General features: G+C 42.6%; 2 protein-coding genes across 12 annotated transcripts in view; one reads left to right on the top strand and one right to left on the bottom strand.

Moving 5' to 3' along the window:
* The first annotated feature begins 4,650 nt into the window (after positions 1–4,650).
* GPR160 (G protein-coupled receptor 160) lies at positions 4,651–7,800 on the top strand. 4 transcript variants are annotated; one of them, XM_069792753.1, is made up of 3 exons: positions 4,651–4,675; positions 5,002–5,076; positions 6,330–7,800. In XM_069792753.1, exon 3 carries the CDS (start codon positions 6,342–6,344, stop codon positions 7,401–7,403), a length of 1,062 nt encoding a protein of 353 aa, XP_069648854.1. In that variant the 5' UTR covers positions 4,651–4,675; positions 5,002–5,076; positions 6,330–6,341; the 3' UTR covers positions 7,404–7,800. The 4 variants fall into 4 exon arrangements, with proteins under 4 accessions (XP_069648854.1, XP_009926969.1, XP_069648855.1 ...); XM_009928667.2 differs by lacking the exon at positions 4,651–4,675 and having other exon boundaries at positions 4,917–5,076; XM_069792754.1 differs by lacking the exons at positions 4,651–4,675; positions 5,002–5,076 and adding an exon at positions 5,094–5,315.
* Positions 7,801–8,390: 590 nt separating this feature from the next.
* The window catches only part of PHC3 (polyhomeotic homolog 3), a 39,685-nt gene continuing 30,115 nt past the window's right edge, over positions 8,391–17,960 (bottom strand). For 7 of the 8 annotated variants that reach the window (XR_011326238.1, XR_011326239.1, XM_069792746.1 and 4 more), the window contains one exon: positions 8,391–17,161. Coding sequence is in view for 5 of the 8 variants with exons in the window: in XM_069792746.1 (XP_069648847.1) it covers positions 17,007–17,161 (155 nt within the window). In the remaining 3 variants the exon portion in view is untranslated. The remainder of the gene's footprint in view (positions 17,162–17,960) is intronic. The other variant, XR_011326237.1, reaches the window with a different exon arrangement.

The raw sequence follows: 17,960 nt of genomic DNA, 5'->3' as shown, positions 1-17,960 counted from the left end.
TGGAGGAGGCAGTTTCCTGTCTTATTTTCGCACACAGCTGCCTGCATGCAAATATAAAGTAATTTCTTAAATGTTTCTATAGCTGCACATGAATATAAATGCAGCCTCTTTAATCATTATTTACAGAGTATGGTATTTGTCAAGTACCTGCAAGTTTTCCTGTGAAGCTGCAAATTGAGCCCATGCTAAAGAAGAGCCTGACCTTATTCATGACTGAGTGTAAGCTGCTCCTAACACAGTGAGAAGGACCTGCCAACACTAAGCAATGCATTTGATTTCCACAGCATCCCGTCGTGCATCATCATTTCTCAGAAAAACAGGAAGATTAAATGTAGTATTCATGAGCAGAATACAATCACTTGACAGTAATCGGTGAGTAATAAGCAAACTTTCAAACAAGCACCACAGAGGGCCTTGGTGGAGGGAAAGGGAAGCTAAGAAGTAGTCCCACCATTAACTCAGGATGTAACCTGGGCAGCACAGTGCTCCTGCGGGCCTTGCTGAGGAGCCCGCTCGGAAGGCTCACTGAGCACGGAGCTGACATACTGTGCTGCATACTCTGGAGGTCACACGCTCACTAGGATTTTTGTCAGCAGAAAAAAAATGTCTAAACTGTCCCCATCCCCTCCTGGTTGCTCATTTCCACCATCCAGGTATCTCCCAGCATAGGCCAGTACAGTAATTTGTGCAGTCATAAAGACAGACATGATCAGAAACAAAAACATCAGAAAGATACCATCCAAACAATTCATTAGCTACCACTATGAAAATCATTTTCGCTGCTTTACTTTGGATTAGAAGAAGAAAACTAGCTACTACTGAGAGCATCACCATTCAGATACTTGTGAGTGGGACCACACTGTGGACTGGGTACTCAGAATGTACAATACCCATCTCAGGCGTAAACATTTTCTTACCATATTGCAATTTGTGCAATGGTCGTAGTAGAGTACTGTTTGGATAAGTAAATATTGCCAGTGTGAATGCTGCTTGAGATTACTTTAAGCTCTCACATTTTTTCGGAACATAATATTGATCATCTTGGTTTTCCACACAAAAAAACCAAAACACCAAACTCTTTTTTTCCTTAAGTTATTTAATCCTTGAGATGAACCATGAAAGGAGAAGAAAAGAAAAAAAAAAAGGGCAAAAATAAAAAGCTCTACTTACCTCTGAATTTAATTCCAGAGAGGAAGAGGTCCTACAGCCACTTCATACTTTTGTACACACAGATCACCCACAGATAGATCAAACACGGATTTGCAACCTACCCTGCAAGAAAGATGATAAAAAAATGTTTCCCTCCCAACAGACACTAGACATGCTAAAAATGTAGCTGGTCTATGATCAACAAAGGAAGTTGAGACCCAACAAAAGACAGGTTAAACTGAGTAACCTACAACAAATCCAAAAGCTCCCAAAGGTTTAGCTCCCCTCATTAGGTCCCAGAAATCAGGTGTTCTGCCTAAATTTCTCCAGCGGTCCCACCTGCAGGAAGCATCTAAAAGATGTCATTTATTCCTGCCAGTGCCTCATTTTTGAGAAAGGCAGGATGTTAGACACTACATGTTCCCAGATCATCTAGAGACTCACACTAGCAGCTACTGCTCAGTAAACGAGTTTGGACGAGCATCCCGTGGAGGCAGAGGAGCGGCAGTACTGGGCTCTGGAGTGTTCAGCACAGGGCAGGTGCTGCAGCATCGAACTCACAGGCTTCCAAGCCTTTCATTAGATTTAGCCCTGAATTACCAAAAGCATAAAGGGAAAAAATAAAGATGTGTGGTGGGTTAACCCTGGCTGGATGCGAGGTGCCCACCAAAGGCATTCTATCATCTCCCCCTGAGCTGGACAGGGGAGAGAAAATATAACAAAGGGCTCGTGGGTCGAGATAAGGACAGGAAATATCACTCACCAATTACTGTCATGGGCAAAACAGACTCAACTTGGGGAAAATTAACTTAATTTATTGCCAATCAACCAGAGTAGGGTAATGAGAAATAAACCCAAATCTTAAAACACCTTTCCCCCACCCCTCCTTCCTTCCCAGGCACAGCTTCACTCCCAGATTCTCTACCTACCCCCCTCAGCGGCACAGGGTGAGGGAGAATGGCGGTTGGGGTCAGTTCATCACACATTATCTCTGCCGCTTCATCCTCTTCAGGGGCAGGACTCATCACACTCTTCCCCTGCTCCAGCATGGGGTCCCTCTCCCAGGCTGCAGTCCTTCAGGCACAGACTGCTCCAGCGTGGGTCCCCCGTGGGGTCACAAGTCCTGCCAGAAAATCTGCTCCACGGTGGCTCCTCTCTCCACGGTGCTGCGGGTCCTGCTGGGAGCCTGCTTCCCACGGGGTCCCAACCTCCTTCGGGCATCCCCCTGCTCTGGCGTGGGGTCCTCCCCGGGCTGGAGGTGGAGATCTGCTCCCCCGTGGACCTCCCTGGGCTGCAGGGGGACAGCCTGCATCACCGTGGTCTTCCCCACGGGCTGCCGGGGAATCTCTGCTCCGGCGCCTGGAGCATCTCCTCCCCTCCTTCTGCACTGACCTGGGGGTCTACAGGGTTGTTTCTCTCACATGTTCTCACTCCTCTTTCCAGCTGCATTTGTGCAGGTGTTTTTTTTCCCCTTCTTAAATACACTCTCCCAGAGGCACTAACCCTGTCACTGATGGGCTCGGCCTTGGCTGGCGGCGGGTCCATCTTGGAGCCGGCTGGCATTGGCTCTGTCGGACACAGGGGAAGCTTCTAGCAGCTTCTCACAGAAGCCACCCCTGTAACCCCCCCCACTACCAGATCCTTGCCATACAAACCCATAAACACATTATGTCACAGTGTTACAGCTATATTGCATAAATGCAGCAATCAGGAAACCACTGCTAATTAACTTGAGGAGCAAAGTCAAGTCCCTCAGCAATCCATTCTTGCAGTGGGATGTGCTCCTATCCCACGTGTTGGTAGATGGGAATTAAAACAAAAAATGGAAAACTAAATCAGTACTTTGATCTGGAAGAGGTGAAAAGCTGTTACTGTGCATTTTTAAATTCTATTAAGTAGACTGCTACAGGATGGCCAAGCCAAAAACCCAACTCATTTAGAAGTTTTTATATATACTTTCAGGATAATCTACTTTAATTCATCATTATCTTAAAACAAATAATGGGTATTCCCTAACCTCTCCCCTAAACTCTTCTTAATTGTTAAGAATCTCTAAAGAGGATAGAATTGAGAGAGCCATTTGTAAAAAATCTTTTTGCCAAGATAACCGTCACAGTAAAATATTCCTTAATGTTTACTGTATAGCCTTCTAACTGTATCATTACCAGAATGTAGTTGCCAGTTAAATATTAAGTTGCCCTGTGGAAGAGAATAAATATCCAGTATTGAGGGGTTTGTACAATTCCGTGTTGTATTTCAAAACCAGAGGTGTTGTATAAAACCATTACATGATGTTAAAAATCGGAACTGTGTTGCAAATAGGCTGACTTCTGCAACACTCAGATTTATTCGATGTCTGAATGCACAGTAAAAGTAGAGAGATAGGCTGCAAAAAGGCGGTTTGTCACATCTCTAGAGGCATACTGCGTTCAGTGCGGGGTGGGTGACGTGCATTTGGAAGACCACAAGGCCAGGGCATTTCACGGGCGATCATGCCCCACGGTGACCCACGCACTTCCCCACGGAAGGCTCCATGGACGGGGACAGGAGATCCGCTGCCAGGCTGCAGGGACGCCAAACACCCACACGGCACGCACAGAGAGTCCTTCCAGCTGCCAGAGCAGAAAAGAAAACAGAAATTCCTTCTTCCGAATTCCGCTGGGTGCTTTCAGGGACACCTCTGGGAGGGGGGATCAGCATCCCCGCTCCTTGGGACTTAACATGGCCTGGGTGAAACCAACAGGGCCGAGTCCCAAAGCAAAGCCGACGTGGGTGGGTGAAGACACGCCGTGTCTGACCACAAGGCTTCGTGGGCGAAGCGTCTCCCGGTCGCTGCCACGCGCCATCGCCCTCCAGCCCTGAGGGCCCGGGCTCTCACCCGCTGAAGGCCCCTCAGCGCCCCGCCATCGCCCTGCTGCCCTTTTTTCTTTGTTTTTTTCCCTCACACACGTCAGACATTTAGAGCACAAAATGTTTCTCCGCCACGTCTATCATGATCCGGGCGGCCGCAGGAGGGCCGCTCTGCTCTGCCCTCGCCGCTCAGGTAACGACAGGCGTTCGCCTCCCGCGCCCGGAGCCGTTTCGCCTCCCTCAGTCCCAGCGAGCGTGTGTGGAGGAAGGGATTAGAACCCGTTTCACCCTCTTCCTCAAGGCGGTTACGCTTCCCTCCACACCAGCCCCTCACCGCCTTGCCCCACGCCCGCCCGCCGTGAGGAAGGGCCGGGGCTGGGCGGCTGAGGCGCCCCGGGGTCGGCGGGAAACTGGCGGGCGCCGAGTCGCCGGACCGGCCGGGCTCGGCTCGGCCCGGTGAGGGGCGGGAAGGGTAGGGAAGGGTAGGGCAGGGCAGGGCGGCGAGCCGAGCCGAGCCGAGCCCTTCCCGTCTTCCCCACCCCGCCCGGGTCCCCGTGCGATGCGGAGGGGCGGAGATGGCCGCCGCCTGAGGTGGCCGAGGCGGCGCGGAGGGGAGCGGCGGGGGAGGCCGGGGAAGGTTCCGGAGGGGCGGCGGAGGGGCGGCGAGCCGCAGCAGGTGGGTTCCTGGGGAAGGAGGGGGACGGCCCGGGCGGGAACACAGGGCGGGGAGCAGCTGCCAGCCCGGGCTTCGCCTCAGAGTCGTCGCGTCCCGTCACCGTCGCCGCGTCCCGTCACCGTCGCCGCCACCCCCCCCCCCTCCTGCGGCCACCGCCGCCTCCCTCATTCCGGCGGGGGACCGGAGCGCTGCCGGGAAGAACAGAAACCCCTCCGGAGGCGGGGAGGGCCGGGGTGGAGGAGGGACGTGGAGGTCCTGAGGGCCCCCCCCGGGGAAAAAAGGCCTGTGCGGGGGACGGCGGACACAAGTGCCCTCTGTGCCCGCAGGATGAGCGCTGTTCCCGCCGCTGCTGCTGTGCCCCGGTCTCGGCACCGGAGAGGAAAGGCCTAACCTGCGAACAGGTGAGTTCGCGTTGCGGTCGTACAAACGGAGCGATGGCTTACAGAGCGTGACCCAGTTCTGCCTGCGGGTTTCCTCCTCTCTGCACGCGCAAGTGCAGCATCTTTGAAGACAGAAGGCACACGGAAGGCCGTTTGGAGTTTGTACTGTAGAATGTGTTACGTTTCAGAGGATGAAATGTACTTGTGCGGATGAAGAGTGAAGCGGCAAGCCCAGGTAGGCTCGTAACCGAGTTCAGCGGGTACGTCTCCACTTGTACCGCCGAGTACTTCTAGTTGTTCCTAGTCTGCTTTTCAGGAGACACTAACTCAAATGTTCACTAGCTCTGGCAAGCTGGTAATAAAATGTAGGCGTCTATTTAGATACAAGTGAATCACTGTTAACAGAGATCCGAAGCGGCAATGCCTTTTTACAGCTGCCTTGCTTCTCAGCTTTTCTCTGCTGTTGCTGAGAATGCTGACACCATCCTGCTTCTTCAGGGAAGAGAGAAGAAAGCATGTACAGCTTTGTCTAATACGTCTTGCTGACATATACGAAGCCATCCTGTGTTCCTTTTCCTTAGGAATTAACACAGAAAAGAGCTATCATAAGGAAACTTACAGAAGTCCAAGGGGAAAAAAGTTCTGAGCTGTCTATCATTGTAGTACTTACATTGCTGAAGGATGAACAAAAAGGCCCGATCAACTAATGAAGCGTGTGTGCTTTCTGTTGCCTCAGAGTTCCAGGATTTTAGCACTGAAAAAGCATGAGTTGGGTTGATGCTTTTTCTGCTTTCAGGATATTTCTGCAGTCTCAATTCCATATAGATTCTATGAGCATAATGAACTGTGAGGCCATGCCGTAACACCTCCTGTGTCTTGTATGATTTCTGTCCTATGTGCTTGTCTGATTTCTTCAAAATATGTAGAGGCTCCGAAACATCCATCCCTCTGCCCAGCTGGACAGAAAGACCCCCATGCTTTCTAAAGGAAAGGAACGCAGTCAACCTTATTTCCTAAACCTTTCCTTAGGACAGTAGCTAGAAAAGTACCTTATAAGGTCTATGTTGACCTTTAAACTCTCAAGAATGTAATTCAAAGAACATAAAATTTAGGCACTTTTTGACAATTTAATGATGTGTTAGTGAAGCTATTTAGTCTTAATTAAGGAGCCTGGAAAAATCAGATGTAAATTTGGTAGCTGCTGTGATGGAGAATTAGCTAATTGGTAGAGGTACCCAGAAATAAATTTTTACAAACTTTTTTTTTCTTTTCAGAGATGAAGCACTATGCCCTGTGATACTGATTTTGCTGGTTGTCACCATTGGAGGATGGCTGCCATACTCTGTGAAAACTGTTCTGGTCAGTACCACTACACCCAGGTCAACCAACCTCTTGAAATCAGCTGCACGTTGCTCCTGATTATGCTCGGAAAAGTGTTCCTTGATTTCTTCATGTTGCAAGTTAAGCAAAAAAACGTGAAAGTTAGTTTTATGGGATACTTCTGTGTTTCGCTGGCACTTCTTGATTTCACACTGCTGATGAGTATATCCTTCATTTTCTATTTTGAGGACTTTGCACTCTGGGGTCTGCGATTTACAAAGTACCACATTTGCCTGTTCACGCAGATTATTTCTCTTACCTACGGTATTTTGCATTACCCGGTGTATCTTGTGGCTGGTCTGGATTATTACATGACTATAGCACAAACCTCTCAATTTCCTAGGAGAGGTCAAAGATTACTTTATGTATTTGCTGTGGCTGTTACATGGATTTCAGGGTTTTTTTGTATTCTGAAAGTTCCCGCTACCTATGAAGAACTAGAAATTCAGAACCGTTTTTCTGCTTATCAGTGTCCTCTCTACGCCAGCATGCAGAGCTACTCTATCTCGTGTGCCATGGTGCTGCTCATGGGCACAGCTCTCCTGGCTTGTCAGAAGGAGCTTATAGCCATGCTGCTGTCTGTCAGGGTGGTTTCCTTTGCCAATCAGCCTGTTCTGATGTTCTCCTATGTGTCTAACAACAACGGCACTAGCTTTAAGTGGCAGCTCCTGACCAGACTCCTCCTCTGTTTTCTTGGCACTTGGGCACCTTTTGTTCTTCTTCAAATTATCATTTTGTTTCTTGGTGCTCGGATTCCAGCCTACATGGAGATGAACGTCCCCTGGCTGTACTTCATCAACAGCTTTCTCATTGCAGTAGCATACTGGTGTCGATGCCACGATGTTGAATTGACAGAGGAGATGTGGTCTACAGATCCATTTGTCAGCTGGAAATTCTGCTTTATGCCATTTAACAATGAAAACACAGAGCCAGCTGATAAACCAGGCACAGTAATTGTAATCTGTTAACGAGCTGCTGACTGAAAAAGACTGCAAATAAGTGCTGTGCAACAGAAGTGGGTACTCTGATGTTCTGTGACCATGTCCTTACAGATAATACAAGGAAACACAAGGAAAAGAGCTACAACCCACGGAAAAAAGTCCAGCGCCCACCAATATTGTAATGAACATTGCACCAGCCTGTGGGACACTGTGCACTTCCACACTAGGTTCCAGTGGGCAGTAAGCACACCTGCCAGTTCAGAGAATTTAACTTAAGTATGGGTTTAAGAAAAGACCACTACTTACAAAAAACAAGTTTTCAGTTAAACCTTACGTTTATTACTCAAATTTTACACTTGCTTTAAATGGAAATGATCTCAGGTTTTATAGTACAAAATGCAATAAAGTCTTTTTCAAAGCTGGAGCCTTTTTATCAGTTATGTACATGTGTTAAACTACTGTCAAAGGTTCAAAAAACTTCTGCAATTTTTTGAAGTTTATTTTCTTGTTAAAGTGTGATGTCTTGTCAGTTTGATTTAAGTTAAGGGTTGTTTGTTTAATGAGAAATAAATTGTTTTAGTTAATGTAAAACTACAACTCCTACAGAAATATAAACTTTGTTTACATAGTACAAAAATAGTGCAAGATGTGCAACTTCCACAGCTACAGGAAAGGTGGTGATGTGTCATTATTTCTTTGCTACTGCTCCTCTAATGTATATATGTACATATTAAAAATGAAATAATTACAGTCAGAGCAATAAGCAGCAAGGTTGGTTGCTATACATAAATACATGCCCAAAGTCAAATTACGTTTTAATTTAAGCCATTCTTTATTTTGAAGCCAAAATGACTTTAAAATTAAAATAGTTAAACTTGAAGTGGGACTGCTTCAGTAGGGGAAGAATTAGTCAGGCTTCTAGTGAAAATACTCTCTTAATTTTCAAATTCTTAGTTTTATGAAGGTCTTGCTTTAATTTTGTAGAAGAGAAATAAATGATACACAACCAAAGCAGACAAATGGAAGTAGCATTTATTTCTGAAGCACTGAACTCACAATACAATGTTGTATTGAAATAGAAACTCTATAAGTAAATGATGCTGTAGGTTGGTTAATCATTCACCCAGACCTACAGGGAACAATGATACCACACAAGAATACTCATTAAGAAAAATCTGCAGATAACAAAAGGTGCAATTACAAGCAAGTTTAAGCAGCATAGTATAAGGTGCTTTGTTTCAGCATTTGTATGATGAATTTACCCATTAACAGACAGATTAAAGAAATTTCACTTCTACAGATTGTAACAAATGAGAGAATCTAAAATTCATTCACATGCTAGTTGGTAATAGGAAAGTGCTTTTTAAAAAAAAAGATTCACAAAGTGAAGATCATATTTTTACATAGTTCACTGTGTGCTCTTCAACTGTAAAATTTAATTTTGGGGTTATAATTTACATTATTATATATCAATTATAGACATAGATTTAATTACAGAATTTAATCCTGCATGGGTTAAATTTCTTATAAAAGAATATTCCAGTATATCACTCCGTAAGAATACACAATCACATCTCAATCATATATTAATCTTACATTTCTGCAATATACCAAAGTCCAATTATCATTCTGGTTTATTACTTCACCCACAGTCTGTGGTAAACTTCTTTGAGGTTTCAGCGATGTTATCAAAAGGACATGAGCATTTTTAAGCAGTAGAAAATGGTTTGGGGAAAATCTGTTAAAAAGGCCATCAAAAGGACAGTAAATGATCAAAAACTGAATTTTAAAACTAGTGCAATAAGAGGAGGCAATGCTTAGCAACACAGTTTGAAGTGTTTGGCACCACAAATTATTTCATCTTTTATGCTGGAAAATGTATTTGGAGGAAATTCTATTTCTGTGTTAGAAGTAGGGAAGCACGTACAATATTAATGTGAAAAACAATCTTAAGCAATCACTCCCTGCTCTCTCAAATTGTAATTGCTGTTACTTAGCGCTTGAGATGCTATAGGATAAACCATGTCTAAACACAGTTTTTTGACACAGCATTTCTTCAGGTTATATATAAACTGGACACCCACTGAAATGGGGTTGACAAAATATTTACAAAACCTAATTCCATTTAAAAACCAGCAAATATCTCAAATATAGTAATGCACCAGGCATTTCAGAAGATCATGAAATAACTAATCCCTACAGACTAAGCAGGCAAGGGAAAATTCCTAATTTAAAATTCATTTAACACCAGATGAAGGCAAAGTTATTTTCAGGAACGTACATTTCAGATGCTTCTGTTCTGTGTAGTTGGTCTCACCCTTCTGATTCATTAACATCTACAAAACCAGAACTGCAAGAAGTTGGGTAAGGCTGCTGCTGTGTTTTATTTATCAGTGTGGTTCAGCTTCTTAACCCATAATTAAAGTTTACACAACCCCACCTGCCCTGACATGGCAGAATTCCCATAGTTGCTGCAGTGCTTCTAAAGCTGTTTTAAGTTTTTAAAATTTTATTTTTTACAGGGAAGCCACAACGTGCAGCCAAAGCAAGTATTAACGTACTGATGTTACATCACTGTATTACTATCAAATTCGTTCTTCCATACTCTTTGGGAAAAAGAGCCAAAGAGCATCAACCTTCAGGCTGTCACTACACCCACCGAGTAGGTAATAGTGGCACTACAGGTCTCCACATGGCATCCAACTGTGGCATCTGAGCCTGCTATGTAACTATTTTAAAGTACATTAATAGTAGCTCTCTTTGTAAGCCCACTTTTATCCTTGACTTTTTATGGAGGGAGATAACCAGTTGTAATCCTCATCCTATGACACTCCTAACAACAAAGTCTCTTCCTCTGTGTGTTTTCTTTTATCTGGTGCTTCTGGGAAGTCCTAAAGCTGACCCTTGAGTCCAGCCATATCACCATAAACCATTACTCTGTACAACAGGATTACAGTTTCACTGCCAGACAGAAAGAGGAGAGAAGCTACGCTAGGAAGGTGCCGATATCTGAAACAGTAAGAACTACAGACAACTCTGTACATTACTTCTTGTGCTGTGCCAGCAACTAGTGGCCTTACACCATTCAAATACTTTACAGTCTTTAATTCTTATAGGATTATTTGATATTAATGGTAACAGCGGCTAAAGTGTTAACCCTTTATGAGAAACTTCTGTACTTTCCTCATATAAAGAATCCCTTAAAAATCAACATTGATTTTAATGAGATATTCTATGTATTTTCAACTCTAAATAGCAGTATTTGGCACTCATTAATAAAACCCTTCATTCTTTACACACATCTTTCCTGATCAGTACTGGTTTGCTAACACTGTAACACAAAGATTACTTAAAAAGGAAGTTGGGTGTGCAGAATATCTCGGGGTTCTTTCACACACAGACTTTGCAAAAATTGCCAGAGGATGGCAACATCCTAGCTGCCAGTACACTGGCCAGGTAGTGGAGGACAACATGAACCTTCCCACCAGACTTCACCTGCAAAGCAGATATGCCTCATGAGTAAATTATATTTGTGCTTCTAGCCTAATCCCATAATCAGCAAGGATACCCTGATTTAGTACCTATGAACAACACTATAAGCCTTCCAACAATCCCTCGTAACAATACAGTGCTTTTCACGCACAATTAAAATGCTCCTTAAGTGTTATGTATTGCACTTAAACGATTTTTATGATCACTATTTTATGAATGCACAATTGTGCTCAAATTATAATTCTTTCTAGATGGAAAAAATCTCTTTAGATCTCCTTTTTCTAGCTCCTTACTGTACACAGTCATTTTGGATAATTCAGCAGGAAGCTAATACATGCTGGAAGTTTGAGTTTTTAACCTGAAATCTGTTCACATCCGTCACGCTCCCAAGAACCGTGCTTTGGAAAAGTTAGATCAACGGTTACAAAATCTAGACTATAAGCTTACTACGTACCTTCAGTTACAAGCATATTCACATCTTTGAATTTGGTTTTTTTCCTTCCACTCAGCTATAAGAGATCAGTAAATAATACACACAACCTTCAAGTGAATGAGCAGGTGTGTATAAGTTTTAACATAGAGGTTACACAAACGTACGCAGCAGCTTAGGATGGGGGCCTTGAATACATGTGGAAGTGCTGAGCATGAGACTCAGGACACAAAATGCTCCAGCTGACACCCAACAGGGCAAAAAGCACATTTAGAAATCTATATGGAGAAGGAAATGGCACTTGATAGACCTCCTCCAAAGTTATGAAGAGGCTAAAAACAAATCAGGCTGATTCATATGGATTAGGGTAACATGTGCTAACTGCTTTTGTACTCAGCCTACATCCCAGGCTCTGACTGCAGGGTACAGGCTGTCCATCAGCTCAGACTACATTAGGGACAGCTTTTTGAAAAAGTAGACACAGCATCTACACAGCAGGCACTTATCTGTACATCTCTTTTTTAAATGCCACTATTTGCAAAGCCATCCAGTAGATGTAACTACATAGAAGCGATAGGGTCTAAAATTCTCATGAATAAAGGCAAATCCGTTTAAAATTAACTTAATTTAGGCTTAGTTTAAATGAACTAAGCATTAAATAAGTTTAAATTTCTTTCTCCTCGCAATATTTCCCGTCTGAAACTACAGCTCACTGTGCAAGAGTGACTTAAAAATTAATTCACTATGAGCAATTATTAACACCTTACACTGAAATTATGCATTTATAGCTCTGTTAATTCCTGTTCCACTCAGCACACAACAGAAACAGTATATTTAAAACAAAACACTTTAAAACGCTAGTTGCTCTCCATCTCTAATAAAGTAATTTGGGTAAATGTTAAAAAAAGTATCCTAGATTGACTCTTTTGCAGAGTCATTATCTGCAGCCTATTGATGAGTAAAAGTCTGGTTAATGAGTGACAACTGTATATCTAAAGATATGCTAACAGGACATCTCTATGCAATACTGGTAAGAAAATAACCCTGCAAGCTTTTATACACATGCTTAATTTTAGTATGAATAGTCTCAACAGAATCAGAAGAAGTACTCGTTATAAATTATGTGGATGTCTAATTATTCACAAAACCAGGACTCACAATACAGCTGTCATCGAATTCTTTGATCACTTAGAGCTATACATTTGTCAATGTGTAAGAAATTTCTTAAGCTGTTGAGCTGTAAGTTTCTGCATTGATATTGTGATATTAAAATGAGAACAGTTATCTGGAATAGGCAATTAGTTTTAACTGGTATGTCAGACAGAGACACACTACACCCAGCAAAGTCTCACTACATAAACTGCCATTCAAACTACATTTAAGAAATGGTTTTATACCTGAACATTTTCTTACAGCTAAGATCAAGATAAGGAAGTGACGCAACAGCTATCGTAAACCTGCTCAAATGTGTTTTATCCCTTTCCTTTCCTCTTGCTGCCACATCTGCAGTTACAATGGACTCCATCTGTTCTATCCAGAAGGCTGGATTCCCACTTGTGATTTGTCCAAAAAGAAGTTGAGGGGAAAACTCCTGCTTTCACAGGAAAGAAATGAGGAAATGGATGCTTGCAGGGCATAAACCTTCTATTTGAGATATCTCATTGACACAAATCTAGCAAAGGTTTTACCCTCCATCAAGAACTTAATTTCTGGAAAAAAATATGGTGGATTAATAGGTAAATAATGGATTTACCATGCAGTCTGTTTAAAAACCCTTCAAATATTCTCTGGTGATCCAAGACAACTAGCAGTTTAACTTGACAAGATGGTTATTGTCCATTTTCTACATAAGCAAGGTGATAAAGTCTTACAAGTGTGCCAAATGTGAGGCAATATGGGCCGGCTAGGTGAAGTTACCAATTCATTGGCAATGCTTGTTTTTGAACAAGGAGCAGCCTCGAGCTCCCAGAGCACTTCAGTGAGTGGAGATGGCCAGGCTTCCTTGCTGGAGTTCTCTGTTTCTGCTGCAAAGCAGGGTTGCTGAGTGATAGGAGCCAGATGAAGCAGGGGAGTCTGCATACCCATTTTGATCGTTCAGGTGCATTTCTTTAAAACCCCAAATAAATTCTGAAGCTGAGACAAGTGTAATAGTTGTAATTCTATTGGAAAAAATCTTGACAGTCACCTTCAGCCCAGTGCTCAGCAAAAGGGTTTTACCCTGAGGTAATGCAGCAGCTTGCATTAAGGAGTAGGGTAGGATGGAGACTAGTGGAGAAAAAGGGAAAAAGCCATCCAATATATCTCCCTTTTGAGCTAAGATCCCATGGCATCCTCTATTCCTTTCTATAGGAATTGAAATATTGCAGGGATTACCATGAGACGTAGCCCACAACAGCAGCAGTCTGAATACAGAAAACAAAACTCCAGGAAATAAAGCTAATGAAAAGGATTTCTTGTACACACATTGAGTGAGAGCAAGTGTGAAAAAATAGTCAATTAAAATCTGCAATAGTTTCTCTTTTGCAGGAGGGTCTAGCTGAATTTGTGGGGAAAGCCATGGGAAATGGTAGTATGATCCTGGGAAAACCTCACCGATCTGAACAGAAACAAGCAACCGGTATGTAAAATTGTTCTGGAGGAATATTACTCTACATATTATATTGCTTTCTTGAGTAAATTCAAAAGCTTCTGAAGTAGACTTCAGTTGCACTTGGAAGTCTTCCAGCCTACTTTCACGTACAGGTGTGATTTTTTTAAAACTGATTTTATTGACACGGCTATACTGGCAAACACTCCAATACATGTGCACTTCTATCAGCATAGGTTAGTATAGCTGTGTCTGCTTTTAAGTTCCTGCTTAATGCCAAAATCAGTGAAGGAGAAAAAACTTTCAATCTGCATAAGGCCCACATTCTTAGTTGCTGCTTTCATGAATGTTTAAAGCATAACTCACTATCTGTGGCTCTCCCAAAACCACAGAAAACGTAGTGTACCAGAACAACCAGAACAGACGTGCATTAATCAGGTCTACTCTGCGCTCCTGGCATCTGTCAGTGATTATGTCCGAGTCATATATAAACACTAGCTGTAGAAGGTCTTCTGAAAGCTGTCTAACAAAGCAAAATTAAAATGGCCGTGAAATCCTCATGCATGTAACACTACTGTGATTAACTGCAGGTCTAATAAGACTCATAAGTCCACATTTTCAAATATGCCTTAAGCCATTATCAAATCACGTTTACGTATAGCTACTTTTTACATTGCCAAAGAACAGTACAATCAGAAGACGGATTAAAAATTAGCCAGTGAAATTTTCATATAAAAATAATAAAACTTTAAGACAAAAGCCAAAGGATAAATATCTAAGATATCTTTCGTCTTCAATTAGCTCATCAAAACAGAACGTACTCTTTAGAACATATGTTACAGATATGCTACACCGTGTATCTTACAGAAATGCTACAAATGGGAATGTACTGTCTCCATCATTTGAATATCTTTCAAATTAACATTGCCAAACTTTGAACCTTAAACTAAGAAGTTTATTTTACAACAGTAACTGGAGACAGAAAAAACAAATTAGAAAGTGCTTAGCAACTTCCCTCCAAAATGAACCCAGACATCAATTAATTCTCTACAGCCTTTGGTGCCATTTGGATAAGGGCTCTCACCACATACTAGCACGTAACAGCAATGGGTTGTCCTAACTTGGAGCTTCAGTGGTTAATAAAAATATTAATAACATCTGCTATTAGTAAGCTCAAACAGTTGTAATTAAAAACAATCATTCTAACGTTGATCTCTGGAAGATAACGGTAGAAAGTCAGTTAGTAGAAACAAAGCAATAGTCTAATTAAAGGAAAGTGAAGCACAGATTTTTCTGTAATCCCAATTTACTCTTTTAGGTCATCAGTTAAATAATGTACATATTTATCTACCTGTCATAAACCTTCCTTTCAGCCAGTGTATGTGCATTGACTCCTTTTGATCTAGGTCAGCAGTTCTCAAACTTGAGATCAGTTCCTCTTCTTTTCAGAAATACTTTACAGTCCCCCTGGATATCTCCCTACACAATCATATATTATGCATTAATTTGCATAAAATACAAAATACATTATTTGCAGACACATACACATAATTAATTCAAATATACACAACGACTGTATCGGCACACGTGCCCTTCTTTCCCCATACAAGAGCTTAGGGACCCAGGTCTGTACATAAGGGGAGTGGAGCTGTAAAGGGAAGGAATAGACGGTACAAAATACATCCATGAACATTCATACACAGGTGATGGGGAAGCAAAGGCCGAGAAGGTGCTGCTGCCTCAGAGCCCAAGCAGCTTCTGAGAGCATCAGTAACTGGGGAAACTCATATTTGTTCCGCACAGAGTGCAAGAGAGGGAAGACGGAGGGAGACACTAAAATCCCACCGCCTGGGTCTGCAGGATGCAAGTCAGTATCTCCTGCCAGAGGGACAAAGCAGAGCCCCTAGAGATTTCTCCCAGAGTTGCATACCGGTGGCACTCCTGCCGACCTGCAGCTCCAGGCTCCCTCATCACAGCAGCAGCCGCTCCTACACCGAGCTCTGAAGGGACCTCATCGAGCAACTCACCGTGGTCCTTCCTCAAACTACTGCAAGCCCAGCTCACGCTAGCCAGTGGACAAATAAAAGGTGCTTGGAAGCTTCCAGTGAGGCAATGGGAATGTACTACAGGGAAAGACAAGTTAGAAGAGGTATCAAGAAAAAGAGCATCTGAGCTATGCTATCCCTTCTCCACCTCCAGTCTTTAAAGTACACTTGTCTTAACATGAGCTAGTTCTGGCTGCAGTTTTCAGCCCCTCACGCCTAAGAATTTCGGAACCTGAACCCTGAGCGTTCTCACACCTCCTCAGGATCCACTCTCAACACCCATTTGAGAACTGCTGGTCTAGTTTAACTAGCAGCATGCAAAACTACAAACCTAACAACTTAATGCCCTCTTAGTGCATAGCAGCATACAAAGAGTAAAGTAACATGTGCTTCAGTTACCTCTGGCAAGAGTGTCATGCCATTGCATTTCAGTAGCCTGATGACAAGGGTTTTGATGAGACGTCTACATGGTTTATAGTATTTCCAGACTTCAGGAAAATACTACAGTGGCAGAGATGAGGCTAAGCCTACACAAGGAAAACCGGCTGCCAACCTACCCCTTACAAACAATTTGCTCAAGACTAATTTTGAAAATCAGAGAGCACAACTAAATGCATAGCATTTTACTGTTATTAGTGCTTCCACAGGGTCTGTGGACACTTCTGTTATTTCAGTCCAAAAACTGCTGTATGTGGGAAAAAATCTTTTAGAATACAGCAACACAATTTAAATGGTGTTTAGATTGGGGTGAGTGCTGGGGTGTTAATCTTAAACATATAAGATAAGGTCACGTTGGGGAACATTTAACCTATCACAGCATATTTCACTTCATGTTTTCCCATGAACTCCCACTTCAACTCTAAGTATTACTCAGGCTTTACCATGAATCTATTAATCGTTGGAAACTACAGAAGACTACCTGGTATAATCAAAGGAACATTTTTAAGTCTTTATGTGGGGAAACCCCGATATATTTAACAAAACATCACAGTAACACTCATGCCACAGTGAAGGTGTTGGCATATTACTGTTGGTTCTGTCACTGAGAAACTTGTTTAAACCTGCATGTTCACCCCCTATGACTCTTTCAATGAATTGATACGTGCACAGATTTTCAATGCAGGTCCAAGCTTAATATTCATTGCACTCATAAGGTGATCCTCCTTCAACAAGAGGAGAGCTTGTCCATCAATTTCTTGTGCTCTGAATTCATCTGCAATATCTTGACAACCTACAAGGCAACAGAAAAAAGAATTACTGGGGTATAAATGTGCACTCTGAGATGCAATGACTGTCTGCGCTAGAGCTTTCCAGCTACACAATTTGCAATGCTCATTCCCTTAGCTTGTAGAACCCAAGGTATATGCAAGAGTTCAGTATTACAATGGGAACTTCCAGGATAATCTGAAAGTAATTTTTACTACAGCCTCTAATTACACTGTAATTATTGGAGCATTACTCATTGGAAATTTCAAGTCCTATCGAATAAAGCTTTCTCAATTCATTAAGAGGAACAATCGCCATGATCTGACAATTGGAAGAGACTGGCAAAATACCACCAAAACAGCAATCAAGTAAGAGCATAATTCAAGTGGGTTCTTTCCAGCAATAAAGAGATATGCATATTCTACTGCTATGTACAACTCAAAGAGAAAGTTAACATAGCTACAATTTCCAAAAGGCGTTGATTCCATCTGTATGTTAACCACCACTGGGTTAAGGAAACAGAATTTTCATTTATGGGCTTTAGTAAAACTGTCTCACAAATACATTTATCATCAGTTACCTGAGTGAATATTCTATACGCAGCAGTAACTCACTTCACAAGTGCAACTTTAAACTAGTTGGGTTGTTTTTAAAATGATGAACTTTTTCTGAACATGAAATAACATGGTCTCAGGTTACTGAGGCCTAGAATGTTAGAAAAAGGACTCTTCATGGGTCGGACTGTCCCAAGTAACTGATGGCCCCTCTCCACTGAAGAACACTGTGGAAACAAAAGGTTCCTCAAAAGATGTTCTGGACATCTG

This window comes from Haliaeetus albicilla, chromosome 9 (genome assembly GCF_947461875.1).
Source record: "Haliaeetus albicilla chromosome 9, bHalAlb1.1, whole genome shotgun sequence".
Classification (NCBI taxonomy): Eukaryota; Metazoa; Chordata; class Aves; order Accipitriformes; family Accipitridae; genus Haliaeetus; species Haliaeetus albicilla.
The sequence above is the reverse complement of the archived record's forward strand: the minus strand, read 5'-3'. Positions and strand labels throughout refer to the sequence as shown.